Source organism: Carassius auratus, chromosome 4 (genome assembly GCF_003368295.1).
Source record: "Carassius auratus strain Wakin chromosome 4, ASM336829v1, whole genome shotgun sequence".
Taxonomy (NCBI): Eukaryota; Metazoa; Chordata; class Actinopteri; order Cypriniformes; family Cyprinidae; genus Carassius; species Carassius auratus.
Window position 1 is genome coordinate 28,945,503 of NC_039246.1, and position 23,277 is coordinate 28,968,779.

The window sequence follows — 23,277 nt, forward strand, 5'->3', positions numbered from 1 at the left end:
AGTACAACAGCACTCTTACTCATACAGTGTAATGGTATTGCTTAAAAAAACTTCTATTAGCACAATGAAGAATATAATGCAGATGAATATTTAGAAATAGTTCCTATTTATAATCCACAATCTCTATGCTGTGTCTGAGAAACCATATGCCTAAACTTCACTGAAGCCCCATTTTAACAATGCAGTGTATCAAGAGCAGTCACAGCTGTGGCCCTGTAGGCCTGAGCTGACAAATAGCTGTAGCAGCAATGAGGGTAAAATACAACAGCTCTACTATGATTTAGCCTCTCTTGCTCGTCTCTGTGTGGAAAAGATGATTTATGCCGGTTTCTTTGTCTCCCAGCGCTGCTCTGGATAATATAATGTGGACAGGTTTGTCCTTCTCTGAAATATGATCTTGGTTTTCAGAGGCCAGGTTATGGAAATATGTCCGAAGATGAAAGAAGAGAAGGAAATTATGAGTCAGCTTGTCATGAAAATCTCCGTGATTTTATAAAAGGGTGTCTGTGTTGTAGGTTACCTCTACATTCTAAAAAATAAAGGTTCCAATTTTAGTTATTTTTTTTGGTCTTAAAAGAATCATTTTGAGCTTTCCAAAGCACTATTCATAGAACATCTATATCTATACCTATATCTATACACACACAGACAGTATATGCATCATTTTAAGTTTTGGGCCTTTCTTGCTACAAAAAAAATCTAAAAAGCTAGCATTAGCATTAAAATTCTATTTCTAACAAATCACAAAAATATATTTTTTAAGTCGCTAAGTTTATTTTTACCCTTAGATCTTAAGCAAATATATATGTATGATTATGTATGGCTATGATGTTATACGATACATGCAGGTTAAAAAAAGCTGTGGTCATGATTTGTCTAAATTCAAATACATTAATTATAATGTGGCCATGATTTTACTAAAATGAAGGAACAAATGAATAAATACTGTACACAGACACAAATTGATAAATTCTCGAGGAATTAAATCTTAAGTCACGGCCACGATATCTATTTGTTATCACTTCATGTTCATTTGACCAAGACCAAGTTATCTGACTTCATTCATGTAGGAATAATTTCATATAGTTGTATGTAGTGCAGCATTAGAAGCGTGAGATCTAGATGAGCGTGACAAGATAGTAAAAGTGTGAAGACTGTTTCTGTAAGTAGGTTATGCCCGAGGGTTTGCACAACTGTCTTGTCTGAAACTGCCTCTGAATTATGAGATCACTGCAACATCTGCTGGTTAGAGGGACTGACACTGATAGACGGCCAGGTTTGTGTGTGTGTGTACTTACTGTACAGATACACACACAGGCTCACTGCACGCTGATGAAAAATGAAAGTGGAAATTAAATGCAACTTGTGTCATGAGATACCCGGATAGCTGTCTCAATATATTTACTCAGTCTGTGTGTCAGATTGAGCCATAAAATACATTAATTACAGGAGGAGAGTCTCCTCAACCGCTCCAGCTACTCATTTGTGGTAAGGAATGAGCCGCAGAAGATACACTGAGTTACACAAAGATTACAAGTTCATGTTACTGTACATACATATTATGTTAACATAATTGTGTTCATTTATGCTAAAATGTTCTATAATCTACGTTGGGTCAGTAGTGCATAACACAAAATCTCCACAACACACTCAAATCGCCACAACCAAAAAAGCATTGGAATAATTTTAGTTGTTTTGCGCTAATTCTGCTTTGTTGTGCTAATATCATTGCGTTGCACCTTGTTTATGCTGTGTTGTGCTAATATCTTTGCATTGTGACTTGTTTCTGTTGTGTTGTGGCTGGTTTCTTTTGTGTTATGACTTGATTTCTGTTGTGTTATGACTTGTTTTCATTGTTTTGTGCTAATTTTGTTGCATTGCAGCTTGTTTCTGTTGCTTTGTGGCTTGTTTCCATAATTTTGTACTAATTTTGTTGCTTTGCAGCTTATTTCTGTTGTGTTGTGCACTACTGGGCCACCGTAATAATCACACCGTAATTATCCAAAGTTACTTGCAATGAATTCTAAAGTTAGGGTTGAGTACGATTTTTAAAACGATACTGAAATAAATGCTCACCAAGACTGCATTTATTTGATCAAAATAAAATAATAGTGTAAGATATTATTACAAATTAATTTTTTTAATTTAATTTAATTTAATTTTTTTGTTTAACTATGTTATTCCTGTGACGGCAAAGCTGACACCATTTATTTGAAATATCATTTTGTTGTGACTTTATTATTGTCTTTACTATAACTTATTTAATTTCATAATTTAATACTTTAATAACTTTAATCTTTTAATAGTTATCTTATTTAAATAAAAATCAATCAATCAAAATCTTTTTTATAAATAAATAACTTTTTAGACCCCAAACTTTTGAACGGTATAGCAAAGTGATTATTCTGTAACATGAACGTTGTAATGTAAAGTGTGACCTCCATTGCACACCTTCTTGCCTTACTTCCTGTGTCCAAGGATTTAAGAGCTTCAGGCCGTTTCCAGAGCTTAGATCTGCTGATGACAGATAAGCCTTCAACCTCTCAGATCACTCACACTGGAGGACACAGATGAGAGATGGGAATATTTTCCAATGACCCGACTGCTTTTGACTCACAGCACTGAGCACATCTGTTGCCTTCATTGACATTTATTGAATGGTTGTCTTGAAGCTACAGGGGTTAATTAAACTTGTTTCAAAAACCAATTTTTGCTGCTTACACTCACATGATGTGCTAATATCTCATGGTCTATACCCTCTTTAGCTCTCTGTCCTGTTAGTTACTGTTTTGAGCCAGAATCATTGGTCTTCCTTCCAGATGGGATGGGCGGCAGGACTGGTTTAACATTGGCACCTGGACGGCCCGGGGAGGAGGGGAGTGTTGGGGAGACCCTCTCAGAGACGGACCGAGGAGCATCAGGGGTCAGACCAGAGTCCATGTGTCCTGAGAAATATCAAATAGATATTCCTTATTCAAATAAACTAGAATCAAACATGATCTCATGAGAAAGCCTAAGTATTCAAACTAATTTCTGAATAGATAAATACAGTATCTATGTATGGACAGATTCTAAAATGTAAAAGTATTATGTATGTACAAACTAGATGCTAATATGAACACAGAGAGGAAAATGCTCATCACCTCGAAGAGAGTCCTGGTCCTGCCCCAACATAAACATATCCAAAGGCTCTATGTTGGGCCCTGACCCAGCGTCTGATCCCTGGGCCGCTGAAAGCGCCCCTGCTGAGCTCCTCATGGACAGGCCAGAACTAGCACGAGATTCCTCAGAACTGAGACAGTGTGACGGAAAAGAAGAGAAAGAGAGAAATTAAGAAAGTTACAACATCAAACCAGTTTGCTTAGCCAGTAATCGGATTATGATCAATGATATGGACATAATAGAAACAATGTTTATATACTTCGCTTTGTGTCTATTTAATACTTCATTTACACAATAATGTAATGTCTCCAATTATCTTTATTTGAGTAAATATTTATGTTATTTCCCATTTTTAAATTGGTAAATTTGCCAGCAAATTATCAACACTAAAGTTAATACATTTTGGGTTGGAGTTTTTTATATTTTTGAAAGAAGCCTCTTATGTTCACCAAAGCTGCATTTATTTGATCAAAAATACAGTAAAAACAAACTAAATTTTAAAATAACTGCTTATATAAAAAATTTTAGTCTTCTGTGTCACATCCTTCAAAATCATTCTAATAATCTTTTGACAATCTAATATCAAAAGGTGAGGATTTATTCAAAACAGAAATCTTTTGTAACATGAATATCTATAATTTATTTTAAAAAATTCTTACTGATGCAAACTTTTGAAGGGTGGTCTAATTAATTTGACCGCAAATTTGAATTAACTAACATCCCAGCAAAGTTCTTATTATAACACAATCATCAATTCAGCTGAAAAGAAAATCCAAATAGCAACAACAATATGGAAATGACTCATTCTCTATAGGACTCTGTTTAAAACACACATCAGTGCTGAATAAACAAATGTCTCAAGGCACTCATTAAAACAGGTTTTAATACGTTTTGATTGGCATCTAATATTTTTTTAGAGCACTAGCAATGGTCTCTTCACGGATATCCCATGATTCCACAGCCTGCATTTTCAATTGATTTCATAAAGAGCACAGTGAAATTCATAACTAGATTGCGAAGTAACAAACTCCAAATGCATATTGCTTTTCCCCGGCGGATGAGAAACAAAAAGTCACTGTTTAACACAATTTGGACTAGCACATTAGTTTTGCCATTTTTTTTCTAGCTAATAAGCAAACAGTTGTGTACCACGCAGGCCGGGCAGCTCTGTAAGTCTCCCAGGATTCCTCTTAATGAGCTAAATTACAATGTATTTAAATATCTTGGGGACATGCATATTTCACAGGAGTAGTCCTGTATTTCCTTGCCTCTTTAGAGTCCCCGAGCTCATACACGAGAGAGGCAAATGCACCGATAGTCATAAATCTGCATTTACGTGTTCCAACGCATACATCTTCCAGATGGCCGGGGGCATGTCAGCTACCTGAATGCTTTAACTTTGAGCTGGGGATAAAAACTTTGATATTTGAGCCTGGATGTGTGTGAAATGGAGATAGAGGTTATAAACATAAAGGGAGAGGCTACAAGATAAAACACATCCTGGGAAATGATGTATACAAGGAGAGGGCTTTGGGGAAAGGTTAATTGTTTTGCTGATCTTGGGCCAGAGGTCAGAGGTGAACATTTCAAGGTGTGTGTGACATACCTGCTGTCCTCATCGGGGTCAGGAGCGTTGAGGCCAACAGGACGTGAGGGGCCGTGCGGGGGCCGGGACTGAGAGGCTAATGATGATGGAGCTGTGGGTGCACTTCTGTGACACACACATAAACACACACAAACAGTATCAGTAAAGCACTATAAACACACACTCACCATCCTATGCTGCTGCTTTTTGCTGGCATTTTATACAAAAAGACAATAGCTTGTTACAAATCTAGGCCAGTTAACTGTAGCTATGTAAAACTTAATACAGTAACTAAAAATTATTGACTAAATACAGTATTGAATGATCAAAAAACTATTGAAATTTGTACTGAAAGCTATTTCAAATTTTGAAAGTCTCCTATGCAAACAAAATCTCAATTAATCCATAATACGGTAAAATAGCAATTGATTCCTATGACAATATCATTCCTCCAGTCTTCAGTGTCACATGATCCTTCAGAAAACATTTTAATATGCTGATTTGAATTTTTTTTTTTTTTTAAATAAACGAAACGAAACTAACTTTTTTACTGCTTAATAGTTTCATCTTTGGTGAACAAAGAACACCATTTATTTGAAATATAAATACTCTGTAATATTATAAACGTCTAATGTCATTTGAGCAACTTAATGCATCCTTGCTTACTTGTCTCCACACTTTTGAAAAGTAGAGTATACAGTATTTATGCATGTTATTTATTCTTATTCTTTATAAGCATATTAGTAGAAGCAGAGTGCAATGTGCTAATGCTTAATTCACTTGGTATTGTTATTTGTGTGGTGTCTGTCCTGCTTATGAAAAACATTACAAATCAGTCACTTTTGAGGTTTGAGTTAGCATGATGGCCTATGCAGACACCAAGCCAATGTTTTGGGGTTGGAACTGTGATCTTCTATCTCATTGTCAGTCATAGTCTTTGAGGGATCAAAAGTTGCTAAACAGTCAAAGTTATATTACCTCTGAAACAGCTCGGCGTAAGCACCAGGACTCTTCCCGCTCAGAGCTTCTCGAATCAGCTGCTGGCGCCTGTTATTGGAAGCCATTTCCTGTGGCGTTCACAGAAATATTGTGCTTGCATGAGTGTGACTGTTCATTTCATCCCTATCTGCTATTCCTGGCCATGATAGCTTCTGTGGATTACAGTATATCAAGCCAATAAGCGTGTAAGAATAACAGAATCTGTAACTCTGACTTACTGCAGGGGTCTGCTGAGGGGTCATCTGGGCCTGGATTTTGTTCTGGTAGTTTCGGCTGTAGGAGTCCATGAGGTCAGCTGCGTCTGTCGTGTTGGCTGCCAGTAACTCGCCAGTTGCGTCTGCAACAGAGTCGTCGTTATGGCACTTGGCCATCGTGAACAGCTGTCAACTGCGGCTGCAGCAGTGAAATGCCATGGCCTCACACTGAGTACAACTATTTACAACTAAATTCTTCATAATCCTGTCGAAGTGCCCCGCAGACAAAACTGACTTCATGTACAGGCCCCATGAAATCAAATTGGGAGTTTTGTGGCCCTTAATCCAAGTGTGCTGTTTTGTAGATGCCAATAAAATTAAATGCATAGATAAATACAGATAAAATAAACAATTGTAATACTTTTCCAGCTATGAAATATCATCACTGAAAAGTGCATGTCAAGTGACATCATTGGCCCTTTAATGTATGGCAAAGTGGGACTGTGAAGGCTCACATGTGGAGGTGTTGTCAGGTGTGACTGAGCTGCTGTCACCTTCTCCTCCTCCATGCTCCTCAAGACCCAGGTACTCCTTCACCAGCTGTTTTAAAGTCTGGTAGGCCTCAGCACGATCATCTGATGACATTTGAAGGAGCAATTTAGTTTCCATGAAAAACTGGATTTCTTTATTATTGTAAAAGTATATTCCTATAAATAGACAGTGTTACTGGCCTTAATGGGTTAATAAAAGTTTTTTACCACAAGGGATGATGTTGTCAAAGAAGCCAGGTAATTCTCTGTTGGTCTTGGAATACAAATCAATACGAGACACAGCTGTTTCCATCTGAGCACTGCTGTAGAATCCTCTTGCTTTCAGAAAGCAGATGTAATTATCAACGACGGTGGGGATCAGCAAGACATAACGGGGCTCAAAATAAGAGTTCTTCAAACTATACACTCCCTGTATTGGAGCAAAAACACAAAAATGGCCAGTGTAGTTAACGGCTGTGGCGTTTGACCCAGTTTTGTGCTTGGTCAACATGGTGGAACACGTTTTCCTGATACCATACTGTACCTCTAATTCCATATGCACACAGCAGGCAAGACCTTCGCGAGCCACACGCTCGATAGTTTCCCGCGACAGGCCATACCAGTGTCCACCGTACTGCATCGTCTGGATGAACTGACCCTGACAATGAGAGAATAAAACTGAAAAAGACACTGTACTGATGCCATAGAGCTCAAATTCATCTTTTGAATGGGTGAATTCATCATGGATGTTCGGCACTTACAGAATGACCTGAACTCTCAACCTTTGGGTTACAAGGGAACTTTGTTCTTCTCACACAGACAAACCTTTGACCCCTGTGTTCAACTGCACCTGGGTCTATTTAGCTGCTGCAATGGCGAAGTCGCTCCTTGTCAAGCTTTTACTCACACAAAGCGATTCGCAAACATGTTTTTACATCTCTGGTTAAGATGGTTTTAAAACATCAGTACAAATCCCAACCATGCTTTAAACCTCTACTTTATTTACTTTAACAGGCCCAGAGAAAAGCACAGAGGAGCGTTCACGTCTGCAGAATGCCGACACACATCTGTGTCGGTGTGATATAGGTAGAAGAGGTTAGTCTGTAAAACTTGACTCTGTCTCTTTCTCTGCTCTGGAGGCATAAGGTTATAATCACACATCAAAAGGCTTCCTTCCAGCCTCTATCAATCAATAACATTGGACTTATATAGCAACACTTAAGAGCTAAACGAGATAGTGGCAGCAGAGACTAGGTGTGCACTCTCTCAGAAGCACCTGAGGGGCTTGGGGAAAAAGAGAATATAGGGCGAATTCTTTCCACTCTTCACATTTTTGGCATGCCATTGCTTTTTTAGACCAATATGGCCTGGGGAAGTCTGTTTCTGCAGATGAATGGGCATAAAACTGTAACACAAAAATCTAAATATGTAGGGTTATGAGTAAAATACTGCCAAAGCGGATCGGAATATGATAAAAGTCTGGACAGAGAATTACCATTTGAATCATGTTCTGAAATTCTTCCTCAGTGACAAAGTGATAGTCAGACCCATCCTCTTCCCCATAATATGGCCCCCTGGTGGTGTGGCAGGCACTAAAACAAACAGATCAATTAAAGTAACTAGGACTGCACTATTGAAATATATATTGAGATATGGCTTAGTGTGATTATCATATTGCAAAGGCTGCAATTTAGTTAAATAAATATGCTAAGTTTCACTCTGAAAGCAATAGCAAAATATAGAGTATTTATTTGCAGGCTAAATAAAAGCTTGATGGTTTAACATTTGCGAATGAAACAATTAAGACATATATAGTACAATAAAATTATTACTAATAAATCATTTTACAATATTTTGTCATTTTACACTATAAAGTATTTTAAAAATAAATTTCTTAATTTATTCAGTACATTTAATCCTAATATTAATAATAATTATTGTTATTTTATAGTCATACCGAATGGGTCAAAATTCAGCCTACGGAAAAGGTTTTCCTGAATCATTAAGCCCCAAAAGCATGGTTCACACACACACACAAAAAAAACAACAACCAGTAAGTTTTTTTAAAAAGTAGTTTATGCTCTATGCAGAAATACGCCCCAACAGAGTTTTAAGGAAATTACTGTATTTTTTCATATTGCAATACATATGACAGAAAAAAACTAATATTCCAATGCCATTTTTTCCCCCAATAAATTACACATTTTGAAACAAAATGACTTCACATAATAATGTTTTAGTGACATTTATAATGCACTCCAAACTGCTACTTACCCATAAGCGAAATAGTCGCTGAACTCCTGGCACAGCTTATGGGCTAGTTCCCTCTTCCCACAGGCCTGCGGGCCAGTGAGGACCAGCATGGGGTATGGAGCATCCAGACTGGGGAGAGTACTTGTGGAATAACATGTGAAAATGCATATTAGCTAATGCTGTTTATGTGAACCGTGATACTGAACTTCCTGTGAGTTCAATCATGTGGTTTATAACAAACTGGGTGACTTCAAACAGCCTCGCTACACAGCTCCAGATTCATTTTAGTTCAGACCTGAGCGCTGTGAGTGGTTTGAAGGGCTTTTTTCTTGAGGGAAGTGGCCTTTGTGGACTAGACAGCTTCATAAAATGAAGAGGAAAGCAGATCGAAAAGTCGTACCTGTCAAAAATAACCTGAGGTTGCATGAGCTGGTATACCAAGTGGGTCATGTGATCTCTGGCTGCGATCACCTCCAGAGGAGGGTCGTACTTGTTCACAGCAGACACCTGAAAATGAAAGACTCACTACTCAACCCTGACATAATCATTCAAATATGTGCTTTATTTTCTGACAAACTTTCAGAGCTTTCAAGATACTTTCAAGTTCTTTTCTATTCAGTTCAGCCCTTGAACATTTAGCTCTTGACTTGCAAATGCTCTTCAAAATATTATTTATTTTTTTTGTACAAAAATAGGCTTACTCCATCTCAAAACCATAAACAGCACTTCACTTTTTTGAAACGAAAGATGTAAAGCAATCATTCCTTCTACTCCAGATCCCACAATCACCTTCTCCTCTGCAGTTATAATGTGTTGATCCAGAATTGTGAGGTGCTGAAGGAGGAATATCACAGCTAGTCTATAGTCTTCCTGGTCCTGCAAGAAAGTATTTGCCATTAAGTATAAGGTGATGACATTAGGTCCATTTTTGTGGTTCTGAGATGTTTATGGTGTCCTCACCTGCACTAGGTTTCTGAGGAGATTCATTTCTCTTAACAATATCAGGCCATGCAAATGTGCGGTCTCCTTTACCTCACTGATCTGATGCACAAAGAACAACAAAGATAATTATTTGTTGAGTAAAATATCTAGCGTGATGCCACATAGATACTCTCAGAACTTTCAACAACTTTCTACTGGGGCAGAACCCTCAAAGGGAGATCTGAGTACCTTATTTAACCCAGTTTAACAATTTCATAGAAGTACTTGGAGGGTATATATACACAGTACTCATTTTTTTTTCTGGGAGATTTTAGACTTTTCTTACATTTCAGACCTTTCTAACCATTTTCACTTGGCTAAATTGGTTCCTTTTGGTGTGTTATGCTCTGAGGTATAACTTTAGAGCCATTTGCATAATATAATATGACAGGAATTTGACCGCTCTTTTACCAGATTGCTCTCAAGGTTGATGTTTCCCAGGAGATGGAGGTTCTGGAGACCCGAGAGGCTCTGAATCCGGTTGCAGGACAAATCTAGAACCTGCAGGTTGTGTAGAGTCTGGAGATTCTCAATCTTCTGTATCACATTCCCCCTCTTAAAAAATACAGTATACAATTATCATTTCAATGAGGTAAAGAACAGTAAGTCAAAAGCTCTGCAGCGTCATGTGCCATTTCTGTCTGGCTGTGGCTGCGTGATTGACAGGGGAGCTCAGGTAATCCGAGAATGATGGGTAAGGACTTACAGGCAAACAGCTGGTAAGATGTAGCAAGTGCATATCAATGAATTAGAGGCTTTCCGTACAGCCTATGCCCGTCTCACCTCACTTTCGTAGTCATGTTATTTTTAATTTGCTTCAGGAAATAAGCGTACTGTGGCTTTTTGATTTCTTTACTTGAGACTACGGTAATTTGTGCTACACTTGGTATATTGCGTTGGTCGATATGTAAATGAGATGTTGCGTTCGCGTTCTTTAATTTGCGGATTGTTAGTTAATCACCCGCATAAACTTCCCCTCCCATCGGCACTGTTTTGGAATTGTGCTCTCGCGCTAATTTGCCCTGTTTAGTAAAACTGGCCATAAATATATATCTTTTTTAAACTATAACAATATCTCAGTGACTGGTCGGGTTCTTGACCCTAATTGGATTCAACACAATTCAGCAAACATACAAATAACAAGGTAAAAACAGCTAATCTTTTTACAGACAATACAACTAAACAAAATAAATAAAAAAAGAAGGAAAAGAAAAACTATTTGCACACACATTCCACAACACATCAGAGTGTCCAGACTTTGCAGGCATGTTCACGACCCTACAATAAATGTGAAAAACTTAACCAGCTTAACCAATATTTTTGGCAACTCTGTCAATGAAACGGGTCAGATTGACTTACAACCTAATGAAAGATTCCAGCTTCCAAAGCCTTGGCCTTATAATAACCCCATGCCTGGTGCAGCACAGCAGGGGACGGCAACCACGAGGGGCTCTGGAAGCCCCAGAACCAAAGTGTGATGGGTGTGAGCGGAACAGGCTGACAGGAGCACGCTGTTCAGGGTCTCAGAACAACGGGGGGGAGAACAGGTTTAGCATGTGGGAAAGTTTTTTTTTTTTGGAACGGGGTCCAGGCTTTCTCACGCCAGCAGCTTGGCCTCGTGGGACGTGGACACCAAAGGACGCGGCGCTACTGACGATGAAGAATCTCTTTGATAAAGGACAGCATAAACATCCTTCAGCTGAGTGGCAAAGGTCTGGTGGCACGCTGGCCTGCCATATGGCGGGCTTCAACACCAGGCTTTGTTCTATTTTCTGAAAAGGCTGGAGCTTAATCATGCAAACTGTCTGAAAAATCCACAGTTAGAGGAAGGTTTTGGAAAAAACAATAACTGTCAGCGGTATCAAAACAGTGCCCAAACAAGAGGCTGTAGTGTTGCCCGCATCATCACAGACAGAGAGCGTGGTAACCTTTCTAAAAGTGTCGACACAACAGCATAATCTGGAAGAGGATGACAGGTGACGGGGAGATACTACGGGTGAGCAGGAAAATATGTCAACAGGTTTTGCAGGCTGACGTTAATTAATCCAACAGAGACTCATAAACACTTTGAGGAAAGACAGGAAAGACCTCTCACTTCTGCATTCCAGGCTCAAATTAAAATCAAGCGTGATTACATTTATTTATTGCCCCATCATGAAGAGACATATTTTCCCAAACAGAAATTAACATTTTATCGTTACATATTCAATACCTGTCGTATCACTGTTAATTTCTAACCCACAAAACACACACTAATTAATCTGCAAACCTGCTCTTAACAAGTAAATATTTTACGAAATACGTTCATATTTTATATTTCTCTGCACTTGTTAATCATTGGGAATACATTAGCCGTGTTAAATGGTAAGTGTGTGTAGTACCAGGCAGAGCTTTCTGAGAGGCAGATGGTCCAGACCCCTGATGCGAGAGATGTTGTTATGGGCCAGGCTGAGGTGTGAGAGCCTTTTGCACTTTTCCAGCCCCCTGATGGCACTAAATGAATTATCTGAACAGCAAGGCACCGTCAAAGAATGTTTCAAACACTTGTTTTTAACGAATCAATAGTTTAAAGTCCAACTTTATCTTCAAAGTTACTTTTATTAGATACCCTTAGGTATTAAAATTCTGGTAATTTTCTTTTTGGTTGATGTCAGCGATCCCTATTTTTCTACCAACATGTTCCATTTAGGTATATGACAGCCACTTTTCCCACTCCAATCGATTACCAAAATCAATGGTGCATTTCATTTGTACTCAGAAGTCTGAAATTCTTAGTGCAGACGTAAGGTCACACCCTAGTTTGGGATCAATTTTCACTGTTAACTATAACTTGCCTCAATAAACCCCTAATTTTATTCATAGTTAGTAATATAGTTGCTAAATTTAGGGTTTAAGTTAAGTTTTTATCAACTGGTACTTTTAACAATGGAGGCATCCATCTAATTTTTCCGACTTTTGTATGAGAATGCAGTCAACTCAGATGTGATGTCATTCCCAGCTCCGGCATCCGACTTCTGAGGTAAATATTTTTTCTTTAAGTTCGAATAGCAGGTTTTACTTGGAAATACAATAATGAAGTAAATGAGTTGCGAACGATGTGCATTGCTTTTGTAATCTTCAAAAGGATACAGTCAAGAATCAGTTTGGTCAAAGAGGAATATGCCGAAAGATCCTTCATTACGGACATCTGGTTGTGTGAGAAATTTACCTCCTGCAGTGAAAAAAAGACTATGTATGTGGAAGTAAAAAAAAACAAAAAGAAAAAAATGACAGGAAGGAAATACTGAATCTTTTAAACTAGAATAACCTTCATTAAATGAGTAAAATTCATATATTTTTTTGCTTTTATGTAAAAACACATCTAGCTTAATTTACAGTAAAACATCTCTAAGACCCATTTTTCATTCACTCTTGCATGGGATATTTGAACCTCACATGACATCACATTATCCCCTCTGTGGTGAATTGAATCACCTTGAGATTTTTTGGCGGCTGGAATCCAAAGAAATCGGTGAGCTGGTTGTGGGAAGCATCCAGTATGATGAGGTGCGGCATGTGACTCACGCAGGATAGATCTACCAGTCACAAAACATTAGGCAGAAAGAGCAGGACAAAGATGGATGACAAGCATCCTCACAGCTGAGATTATTTATCCCGCTACCAAGCAACCATGAAGGGCACAGATGAAAAACAATAATCCAGAAAACATTTTCAACAAGAGGATATTAGAGCAAATATTTACATTAGTGGAAGACAGATATGAGGGGGTCTGAAACATGACGGTAAATTTCATTTCACCATATAGTTTTCTTGTAACACAAACATTAAACTGCTGTAAACCTACCTTTGATTTTATTGTAGGGAAGCTCTAGCTTTTGTAGATAGATGTAATTGCATAAAATTGAAACATTTTTCAAGTCTCGCCCCTGTGGCCAAACACAATCAGAAATTCAGTTAAGGTGCCAATAAAATGTCCTTCGCTAAAACCCTGAAACTAGAGGAGAGTATGACGCATTAGAAAAGGATATAAACTAATTTGGAGGCCACTTCTGGCTCTCTCTCTCCAGCGAAGTAATGCAACTAAACAATATCAGCGGTTCCGGTAAAATATATTAATATTCTACCCCCCGAGCTCTGTCGTGTAAGCCTGGGAAATTTTATATGGAAAATATCAATTGGTGCATAAAAAAATGTAGCAGTCTCAGTGTGTGTGTGTGTGTGTGTGTGTGTGTGTATGAGCAAAGGTTTCCACAAGACCAGTAAAACCACTCAAATTGTGGGGACCGGCCGATAGAAATTAGCTTAATAAACATACTGAATAATGTATTAACCCATTAAAAATCCAAAACAGCTAGTACTTTATGCTTATCAAAAACTTCTCTGTTGGTTAATAAAAATCAATAAAATATAAATTCATATTTTTATTTTACTATCCGGCATTTGAGGGGGAAAGGGGAATGATATATGTATATATATATATATATATATATATATATATATATATATATATATATATATATATGTGTGTGTGTATATATATATATATATATATATATATATATATGTATATATATATATATATATATATATATATATATATATATATGTATATATATATATATATATATATATATATATGTGTGTATATATATGTATATATATATATATATATATATATATATATATATATATATATATATATATATATATCTGCAATTTTATCTTCTGAATTCAGCTATTCAAAAAGTTGCTCTAATGTTATAACAAAAGTAACAATAGCATTACATCACTTGCTCACCAATGGATCATCTATAGTGAAAGGGTGCCATCAGAATGGGAATCAAGGCAACAGCTGATAAAAACATCACAATAATCCACACAACTCCTGACCATTAATTTAACATCTTGTGAAATGAAAAGCTGCGTGTTTGTAATAAACTACTATTGCAATTATTATCAGCTGTTTGTACTCTCATTCTGACGGCACCCATTCACTGCAGAGGATCTGCTGGTTAGCAAGTGATGTACTGTTAAATTTCTCCAAATCTACACGTGACTGTTCACAAAAGCCCAAATGTACACATTAAATCAAGACAGACTGATCTTTCATTTGCACCTGATTTTAGACTATTTAAACTCAAAAGGAAATGTTGGTCAAAAGGATCAATGAATATTGAAAATGCATAAAGCTTTGTGTGGAGGGTTTGTTTAATGGATCGGAAACATGAAATCAATATAAAAACAATACAAGTCAATGGAAATCCCACAATAACAAATATAACCGTATTCGTGGATCACTCACTGGCACAGAGAGGCATAGGTAAGTGAGCTGGAGTCCGGTAGCTGACGGTCCCAGAATGGACAGGCATTTAAACACATCGTCCTCCGTTAATTCACCATCTTTCTTCATTTAATACAAAGAATAAAGTACGGAAACCACAACCATTTAAATGTTGGCAACACTGAGTGAAGTGTCTAAGAAAGTTACATAATATTATAAAGAAATAGTCATGTTTGAGGGCTGTTAACGTTACCTCCATTGTTGTTGTGTGTATTGACTGTTTCATCTCTCTTCTGTTTCCAGTCTCCAGAGGGCAGAGCTTATTACTGGAGAAAGGGAGGAATCTGACATGTCCAGCTTAACGCAAAAGCTAAAGATTGATTATTTGACGCTATTAATTACAAAACATTTCCCCACTAACTAGACGCTAATAAAAGAGGTCTTTCTGTGAGAAGCTAGAATAATCTGGAGTTGCACGCGCATCGGTTGCCTGGTAACCAAAGGTAAACTAAAGTTGCGCAGGCGCTGTGCACACGCGCTGGAACTTTCTATCTGACTCTAACATTGTTAAAACCAAGGGGCAAGGAACTCGACCGGAAGTTGAAGTCGGGTGGGGGCTGCCATCTTTTAGCAGAACTTCACTTGCGTTAGCATTCCCATTGACTCCCATTCATTTTGGCGTCACTTTGACAGCAAATAACTTTACATCTGAGGCATTTAAAGACTCTGTTTGTCCATTATTTATTTCTAAAGATACACGACAATGTATAAAGGGCTCCATTACCTTCTATGTTACATTATGGCCCCGTATAAACAGTTTTTGTAAAAAATAGGCTAACGATTGCGTCATAACCACTCGTCTCTCTGTCGCATTACCGTACAGACAGGAGGAGAAGCTCGCAGGCAATTAACTTAATATGGCATACTGGCGTTACATTTTAAAATACTATACAAAATAATTAATCAGAATACTTACTCCTGCTCACTCACGACAAAGAACTCCCCGCTCAAGCTCGCCGTCTCTGTAAGATTAACGATGGCAGTTTGCACGCACAGCTACTAGAAGATTTACATCTGGCAGACAGGTTGCTGACGTCGTCAAGCTTCGTTTGAGTCTGCGCGTCAGAAACGGAAGTGCTAAAAAACGCTAAAATTGGGCTTCATTTGTCTCAATTGAGTTCCAATGGGGTCGCTGTGTCCATTTCTTTTACTGTCTATGGTTAAAACACGATGCTTTTGCAAAACATTGTAATAGTTGTTATGCCAATAAAGCACATTTAATTTAACTTAAACTATGATTCAGTTACAGTTAGCAGCTAAGCTAAACCAAAATGACCAAGTTCTTTTAAAACATGTTTAATTTTAATTTAATTTAATTTAATACAGATGTGTTCTCCGTGTATTGTTGACAGCACATTCAACAAGGGACACATAATGAACAAAGTTCTATAGTTAAATACGAATAGACAGATAATCTCCTCAGGCAAGCCAGTACAGATAGGATTGATAGTACAAACATGTTCCAAAGCTCGTTTCTGTTATATTCATTTATTTTCATTTTGACATTACCATAGGCAAAATTCACTTCAAATCCAGTAGTTTCAGAGGCTCCTCAGGACTTTTAAGCAATCAATTGAAATTTACAAGCATGTACATGAACATCTCAAATGCTATTAATAGCTAAACACAAAATACATACTACAAATACAGAAAAAACAAAGCCATGAAATAGTGTTGCGCTGACATACTTCATCAGATTGTGTTACAGTAATATCTAAATGAATTAAAGTTGCATGGTATAATGCTAAACAGGAGTGCTTGAGCCAGTCACCTCATTTAAACCCCACTGAGGACCGATAATGGCTTAAACATACAAATCCACACACATCTGTCCTTGCCTGTATCCGTTTAGTGAGCTATAACGAAGGCAGACATGACATTTTTAATGTCTAACCACTGCTCCAACACATCTTCAACATCCACACAATTCTAATGTGCTAAGAATATGAAAGATCATCGCTTTGTCTCTCTCTGTGGCAACCTGGTGGCAATTATTGATTCAAGTTGTTGAGTCATTTTGATGGATTGCTGGGGTGGCTTCCTGCTTAACGCCTGTGTTCTGTATCGATGGCTTTCTCTCTTGCTCTATTCTTCATAATTAATGAACTAAAAATAGCCTAGAACAGAGCATGAGTGATCTGGTGTTGTGGCTGTTTGAACAAGGAATAAGAGGTTCAGATTAAAATTAAAGCAGACACAGTCGAAGGGCCGATATTGGAATATATCGACATCAAGGCTTAGAAAATCATTTCTTTAACTGTTTAAACAACCAGAGATAACAGTGATGTCATAACGGCATCATGACATCACAATCAATGACTGTCATAATTAACAAAAACATGCACACGCAATTATACCTGCAAAAAGTAGGGAGAAATTTAAACTGAACTGGGTTTGCGATTCCTATTTCCTCTGAAGCAAAAAGAACAAATCAACAAGCGGCAGGCAAGCGGTTTCTTTTTTTTTTCTGATTAAAAAAAAGCCTGCCTTTCTAATCTGGCATCTGTCATTCCAGGCACAGGCTGCGGCCGGCCATGGGAGAGACGGCATGCTGGAAGATTTTATAATTGAGAGCAGAGGTTTGATAAAGTAAGAAAATGAGCCGAAAATGTCCCCAAGCCACAATGAAAGAACCCGTCCTCTCGCTCTGAAAGGTGTAGCCTGGTTTAACCAGAAAAGATACAAGGGATTCATTTATTAGAACATGTCTGTGTGTGCATTTGTGTGTGCAAAGCCCTGGTCAGAAATCTATCTTACAAATGAAAGTGAGAAAAGGAAACCACTTTAATGTTTGCTTGAAAGTGTGACTCGACTCAAAGCTTGCGACAGTAGCGATTTGACAGTAACGTGGACCCTTTCAGAGCGTTAGTAGATATAGTTTAAATGTGCGCGTCTAGACTGTAGTGATCTTCTTATCCTTGGTAGCCTGTTTGATGGCAGCCTGTTCGCATATGATCTCCTTGAGGCGCTGCAGCCGCATGTTCTGCACGGTCAGGTCTCCCACGCCTGTCTGGCTGCGGTGGAGGAGACTCAAAGCATTGATGTACTCCAGCTCTGTGTAGCGCACCCCTTGATCAACCACCAGGTTTAGCAGCTCGTCGGCTGTATTATACAGCATCTCATAGTACTGCCTGCAGAGAAAGACACAAGAATAAAAGAGTTGCTGTTATTTCAGAGAGTGCCATTCAGGGTTGTGAAGTGTCGCTGAACTCACATGTCACATTGGTGTTTGCAGAATTATATAATATAGAATAAATTAAAGATAATTAAAAAAAAATTTTTTTATCGTAATTCTAAATTGTACCTTATTGTGATGCTATGCATTCACAAAACTTGTTGAGAACATCAAACCATTTTTCCATGACCCCTTTGGCCCAAACATGCTGTTGACCAATGGAATGGAACAACATGCATTAAACATTAGACATACTGTAAAGTTCAAGGAGACAACTTACACATGAGTATGCATACACACACCCACACAAAGGGCTTGCAACTTCTATTTCTGCAGCAGAGGCACATTTGTAACAGGGGTGATAAGAGCTGAATGTGTTTTGACCCCATCAGAGCAGACGACTCCTCCGAATCTCTCTCTCATGCTGCATTACTCAGGCACACAGAAAAGGCCTTAGCCAGCAGGACTCTCTCTAACTCCCCTATCAAGCTGGCACACTCCTCCAGGTGCTCAGAGACTTCTGGCCCATTTTACACAACCTCTCGCTTTAAAGGTGCTCCGTACAGAGCGAACACTGGCAGAAATGGCCAATTTTAGTCTTTTCATGATGAAGCACGTGTAAATTTTTAAAGACATGCCAGACATCATAAAGGCCTCAGGTCAGGAACCTCTGGAGAACCATGGAGATGCTGTGAGATTTCTACTATTATACACCGATATTCTACTGAAACAGCTATGTGTTATATGGTGCATACTGTAATTTGGTGCTTAGCATATGTAATTAAATTCAAAAAACAAAATTAAATGAGAATTTTGAAATAAAAAATACCAATTTGAAATGAACAACAAAAGGAGATACCAGTGCTGTATCTATACTGCATACATGAATCAACTTTGTAAATGAAACAAAGATTAGTTTGCACATGAAAGTTGCAATTTCAGAATAAAAAATGTTTCTACACCAATTTTCGTTTTTCAGTTTAGAGATTTGGTGGTGTTTTTTTTTTTTTTTTTTTAACTTAAATTAGTAGTAAACACATAGAAACCAACCACAAAATGCTAAACCCACTCAGCAACACCTAAGCAACTGTATAGCAACGCCTTTGCAACAAACCACAAAATCCTAGCAACTGTAACAGCTCAACATTTAAAAAAAGAAAAGAAAAAAAAACAACAACATTTAAAATCTATAGGCAAACTTTACAGTCTAATGCCAATTTTACAGTGGAGGCTGTTTTAAACAACTTCAGCAAGACTTTATTCCATTTCTTGAAGATTATCAGGGAAATGTAATGGAATCCAAACAGACGATCAGTCCACTAGCTGGAAATGGAGCGCTAAATGAAAGACAGAAACACACGCTCAAATATCTCAGATATCTGCTCTCTTCTACTAAACCTTCCCAGTGAAGAAGACTTTGGAAATAATGTACTTAAGTTCTTGGAAATAATGGTGTTGCCCTTACGCCACTAAAATGCTGAGCTCTAATGCTGCAGATTAACACTAACATGAAAAATCAAGTGATCGCAGCATATTCAGCCGGTAGAAAAGTCCAGATTCAACCCATAAGACGCTGAAAAGCTTGCCAAAAAGTGTGAATGTGAGTACAAGTGCACCTGCAGGACAGAGAGAGGGCAGTTCCATTAACCCCCATTCATCTCTGACACTGAAAAAACACAGCCATTTATAACAGTCCTGACAGTACAGTGTCCCAGTAACCCTTCCTGTGCCGGGGCGTTAATCCACCAGACCTGGGCTGTCTGCTCATTAAAGCTCAAAACAGCACGGTTTCATACACAGCACATGGTTTGACAGCAAACAGCTTTGTTTTCCCAGCACAAAAGATTTAAAGAAAATCCAAACTTGCCTGTTTAAATGGATAGTATTCAAAAAAATTAAATTTTATAAGTATTAACATTCTTTCTTCCATGAACACTAATGATTTCTTTTTAAAGAATATCCAAACAATTCTTACATAACAATATAATAAAAGTGAATATATAATATACAGTGTTGTTCTATTAATAATATTTACTTACAATTACAGTATCAATTAATATTTTGAATGAACTTTTATTTTTATTTTTCAGGTTTTAATTAGAATTTTAGTTTTGTTTAGGTTTTGCAATTCTGTTATGTGCTTTTGACATTTTTATTGGTTCTTGACTATTTTATTTTTTTATTTGTTCCCATTATTCAATTTGGCTTTAATTGATTTTTATTTCAGTTTTAGTTTGAGTAATTTTAGTACTTGATGTCAAATTTTTCAAATGCTATTTCAGCTTTATTTCAACAATGCAAATGATTTTGAACTGTTTTAACTGTTAACAAGACACTTTTCAAACAGCAGTTATATATAGTGCTCGCCAAGCAATTTCATGGGGTCTTAAGCCAACATAAAGAGGGCAGCTGTCAATTTGTGCGCTTCTGTATGTTTGTTTGTTTGTTAGATTGGTGTGCCAACTATGACATTCTCCACACTTCGTTTCACACACATTTAAAAGCATTTAGGGAAACGGCGGCGAGTTGCTAATCTGATTAACTCTCCGTGGCTTTTAAGACCACCTCCTTTCCTCTCCTCTCTCAATCCTCTCTCCCATTAGAACATAATAAAGAGCAGGAACTTCACACATAGAACCTGCACCTGTGTGTGTGTTTGTTTTCTGAGTGCCATTAAGTTTTAATTAGACTGTTTCTGTGTGTACAGTAGTGCATACAAAGGGTATTAAGCTAATTTATGATGCATGCGGTGAAGGACGCAGGGAGATGTATGTTGGCGCGAAGGGAGATGGTGAAAAGAAACTTGAATCAGCACAATTCATTTCCTCCAATTTCCAGCATGTACAATATTAAAGCCATTAAGGGCTGGTTCTGTCAGCGCATTCTCAGCAACACATTAGTAAGCGGCTGAGAGAGAGAGAGAGATGCCCAAGACGATCCTCTCCATCAAACAGAACACACATACTTGTTCCAACAGTTACAAATGCCAATGCTTTCTGTGCAAAAGAGCATATTAGGCTTTCAGGACATTCCCTCCTGCATGCCTGACAGGTCCGATTTTCCTGTTAATGGGAACATTTTGCAGACGGGCTGCTCTTTTATCAGCTGCTCTGGTCTAAAGTGAGGTGAGACTTCTGACCATGGTCTACATATTTAAAAAAAAAACTCAACAGGAGAGGTCCGGGATATTTTTTTTAGCTTTCAATTAGATAAATCATCATTTCAACCCAATTGCAGTTAGCGAAAATGTTAAAAACCTGACAGAAATAAAATATAAAGTACTGTTAATATATTTCAGAATGGAAATTATGATTTATTCTGATAATTTTAAACTTATAAGTGTCAATATACAGTAATAAACAGTAACATTTATTTACATATATTTTGCTACTTGTTTTAATGCAAAAAAAGAGACTTCAGTAAGTATTGTTGAGAGATGATGAAAATAAATGACTGAATTTAGAATCAATGAATCATTACATTTATAGAACATATTAATTGAAATGGATAGTTTGATCAGATCCACAGGAATAAACTGAAATCTATTTTTACCGGGCAAATACAAAGCACATCAAAATCACTGCAATAGTCACTGTGTTGCCTAATTGTATAATAGCATCAAAAATCTATTATTTTCATAATAGCTACACAGTGGTGTCCAATGGAAGTTAGATTTTCATGGCCTCTTATTACTGAAGTGATAACCGTGAAGTCAAAAACATCGCATAACGGTGAACAAATGCGGAAAATACAGAGCAATACATCTAGATAAACTAAACGAAAACAGATATGGAGAAAGCCTCATGTGACTCGCACATGTGCAAACAGAAAGACCAATGTGCTGTCAAGTGCAGCTGTCGGTTTGTTTTGTGGTTATCGAGAGCGCAGTGCAGCCGCGGCGTAAACAGTCCAAGCCGTCACCCTGACACGCTGACTAAATGTCGTTTTTCCAGAAGCCGTTACAAATGGCCTCACAAGACAGGTGCTTTTCCAACAGCTTGACCTCTGACCCATACGTGTCAGTCAGCCAGGCTCTGAACTCTGAGTTCCTAACAAATTCCCCTTTTCTTACTGAATGAGAGAGCATGGTTTAGATTGTACACTGGAAAAGAGAGAACGTGATCAGCATGGTCCTCACTGCAGCATATTCTGCCATTTAGAAAGAAAGAGACTGACCTTGTGACATTTTTAGGACTTTTTGAGAACTCCCAGTGTTTTTATATTTATTTTTATTTTTTAAATACATCTGCATGGAAAACTTTACTTCAGAATGTCTAAACTTCTGGTTTAGAATTTAGTTCATGTACTCAGTCAGTCAGGGGTGCATTGTTAGCTAACTATAGTATTACGTTCCATTGAACTCTTTTGGTAATGACACAACTTGCTACCATAGTTGCTTTTGGGAAACACAACCTAGATTATAACTAATGATTTCAGGCATTAGTTGCCATTTTTGTGTACAATAGGCATCAGATGGTCCAGTGAGTAAAACAGTTGCTAGTAGACTTTGCTATCCAACTGCACCAGGTGGGGGATCAAGTAAGCTTTACTGTCTGCACTCCCATTGGTTGCCAGCCACATTACATCATTGCCTATTTGCAAAAAGTAAAAATAATAATAATAATAAAAAAAAACTTGATAAAGTAGCTGCCAACTTATGCATCAACAAAATGTTGATTTAATGTTTTTGAAAGAAGCCTCTTACGCTTGCATCAAGTCTGCATTTATTTGAGCAAAAACAATACTATTTTAAAATATTACAATTTAAAATAACTGTTTTCTATTTTAATACATTTAAGTGTAATTTATTCCTGTGATGCAGAGATACATTTTTAGCTACCATTTCTCCAATCTTCAGTGTCACATGATCTTTTAGAAATCATTATAATATGCTGATTTGCTGTTTAAGAAACATTTATTGTGAATCACTATTGATTTTTTTTTTTTCAGTCAAAACTCAAAAGAACTGCAATTTGGAATTATAATATATGTATCTACTGATTCAAAATGCGGATCATACAGATGTATAAATAGGTTCTGGGATAGTTTGTCCTTAT

The 23,277-nt window shown here is 37.4% G+C and overlaps 2 protein-coding genes across 5 annotated transcripts in view; both read right to left on the reverse strand.

Moving 5' to 3' along the window:
• Positions 1-2,343: 2,343 nt before the first annotated feature.
• Positions 2,344-15,531, reverse strand: LOC113065601 (leucine-rich repeat and guanylate kinase domain-containing protein-like). 4 transcript variants are annotated; one of them, XM_026236993.1, is made up of 20 exons: positions 15,239-15,531; positions 15,007-15,108; positions 13,549-13,630; positions 13,179-13,279; positions 12,834-12,915; positions 12,086-12,210; positions 10,116-10,259; positions 9,684-9,764; positions 9,513-9,599; positions 9,124-9,230; positions 8,745-8,864; positions 7,966-8,062; positions 7,015-7,128; positions 6,699-6,900; positions 6,495-6,575; positions 5,965-6,083; positions 5,726-5,814; positions 4,769-4,873; positions 3,144-3,292; positions 2,344-2,945 (listed from the first exon to the last, which is right to left on the reverse strand). In XM_026236993.1, the coding sequence occupies exons 1-20, from the start codon at positions 15,269-15,271 to the stop codon at positions 2,782-2,784; spliced, it is 2,184 nt and encodes a 727-aa protein (XP_026092778.1). In that variant the 5' UTR covers positions 15,272-15,531; the 3' UTR covers positions 2,344-2,781. The 4 variants fall into 4 exon arrangements, with proteins under 4 accessions (XP_026092778.1, XP_026092798.1, XP_026092788.1 ...); XM_026236986.1 differs by having other exon boundaries at positions 2,346-2,945; positions 6,456-6,575; positions 15,239-15,530; XM_026237013.1 differs by lacking the exon at positions 13,549-13,630 and having other exon boundaries at positions 2,345-2,945; positions 6,456-6,575; positions 15,007-15,104; positions 15,239-15,530.
• Positions 15,532-16,517: 986 nt separating this feature from the next.
• The window catches only part of LOC113065614 (exocyst complex component 4-like), a 110,011-nt gene continuing 103,251 nt past the window's right edge, over positions 16,518-23,277 (reverse strand). Inside the window, exon 18 of the mRNA XM_026237026.1 lies at positions 16,518-18,176. Coding sequence (XP_026092811.1) covers positions 17,939-18,176 — 238 coding nt within the window. The 3' untranslated portion in view covers positions 16,518-17,938. The remainder of the gene's footprint in view (positions 18,177-23,277) is intronic.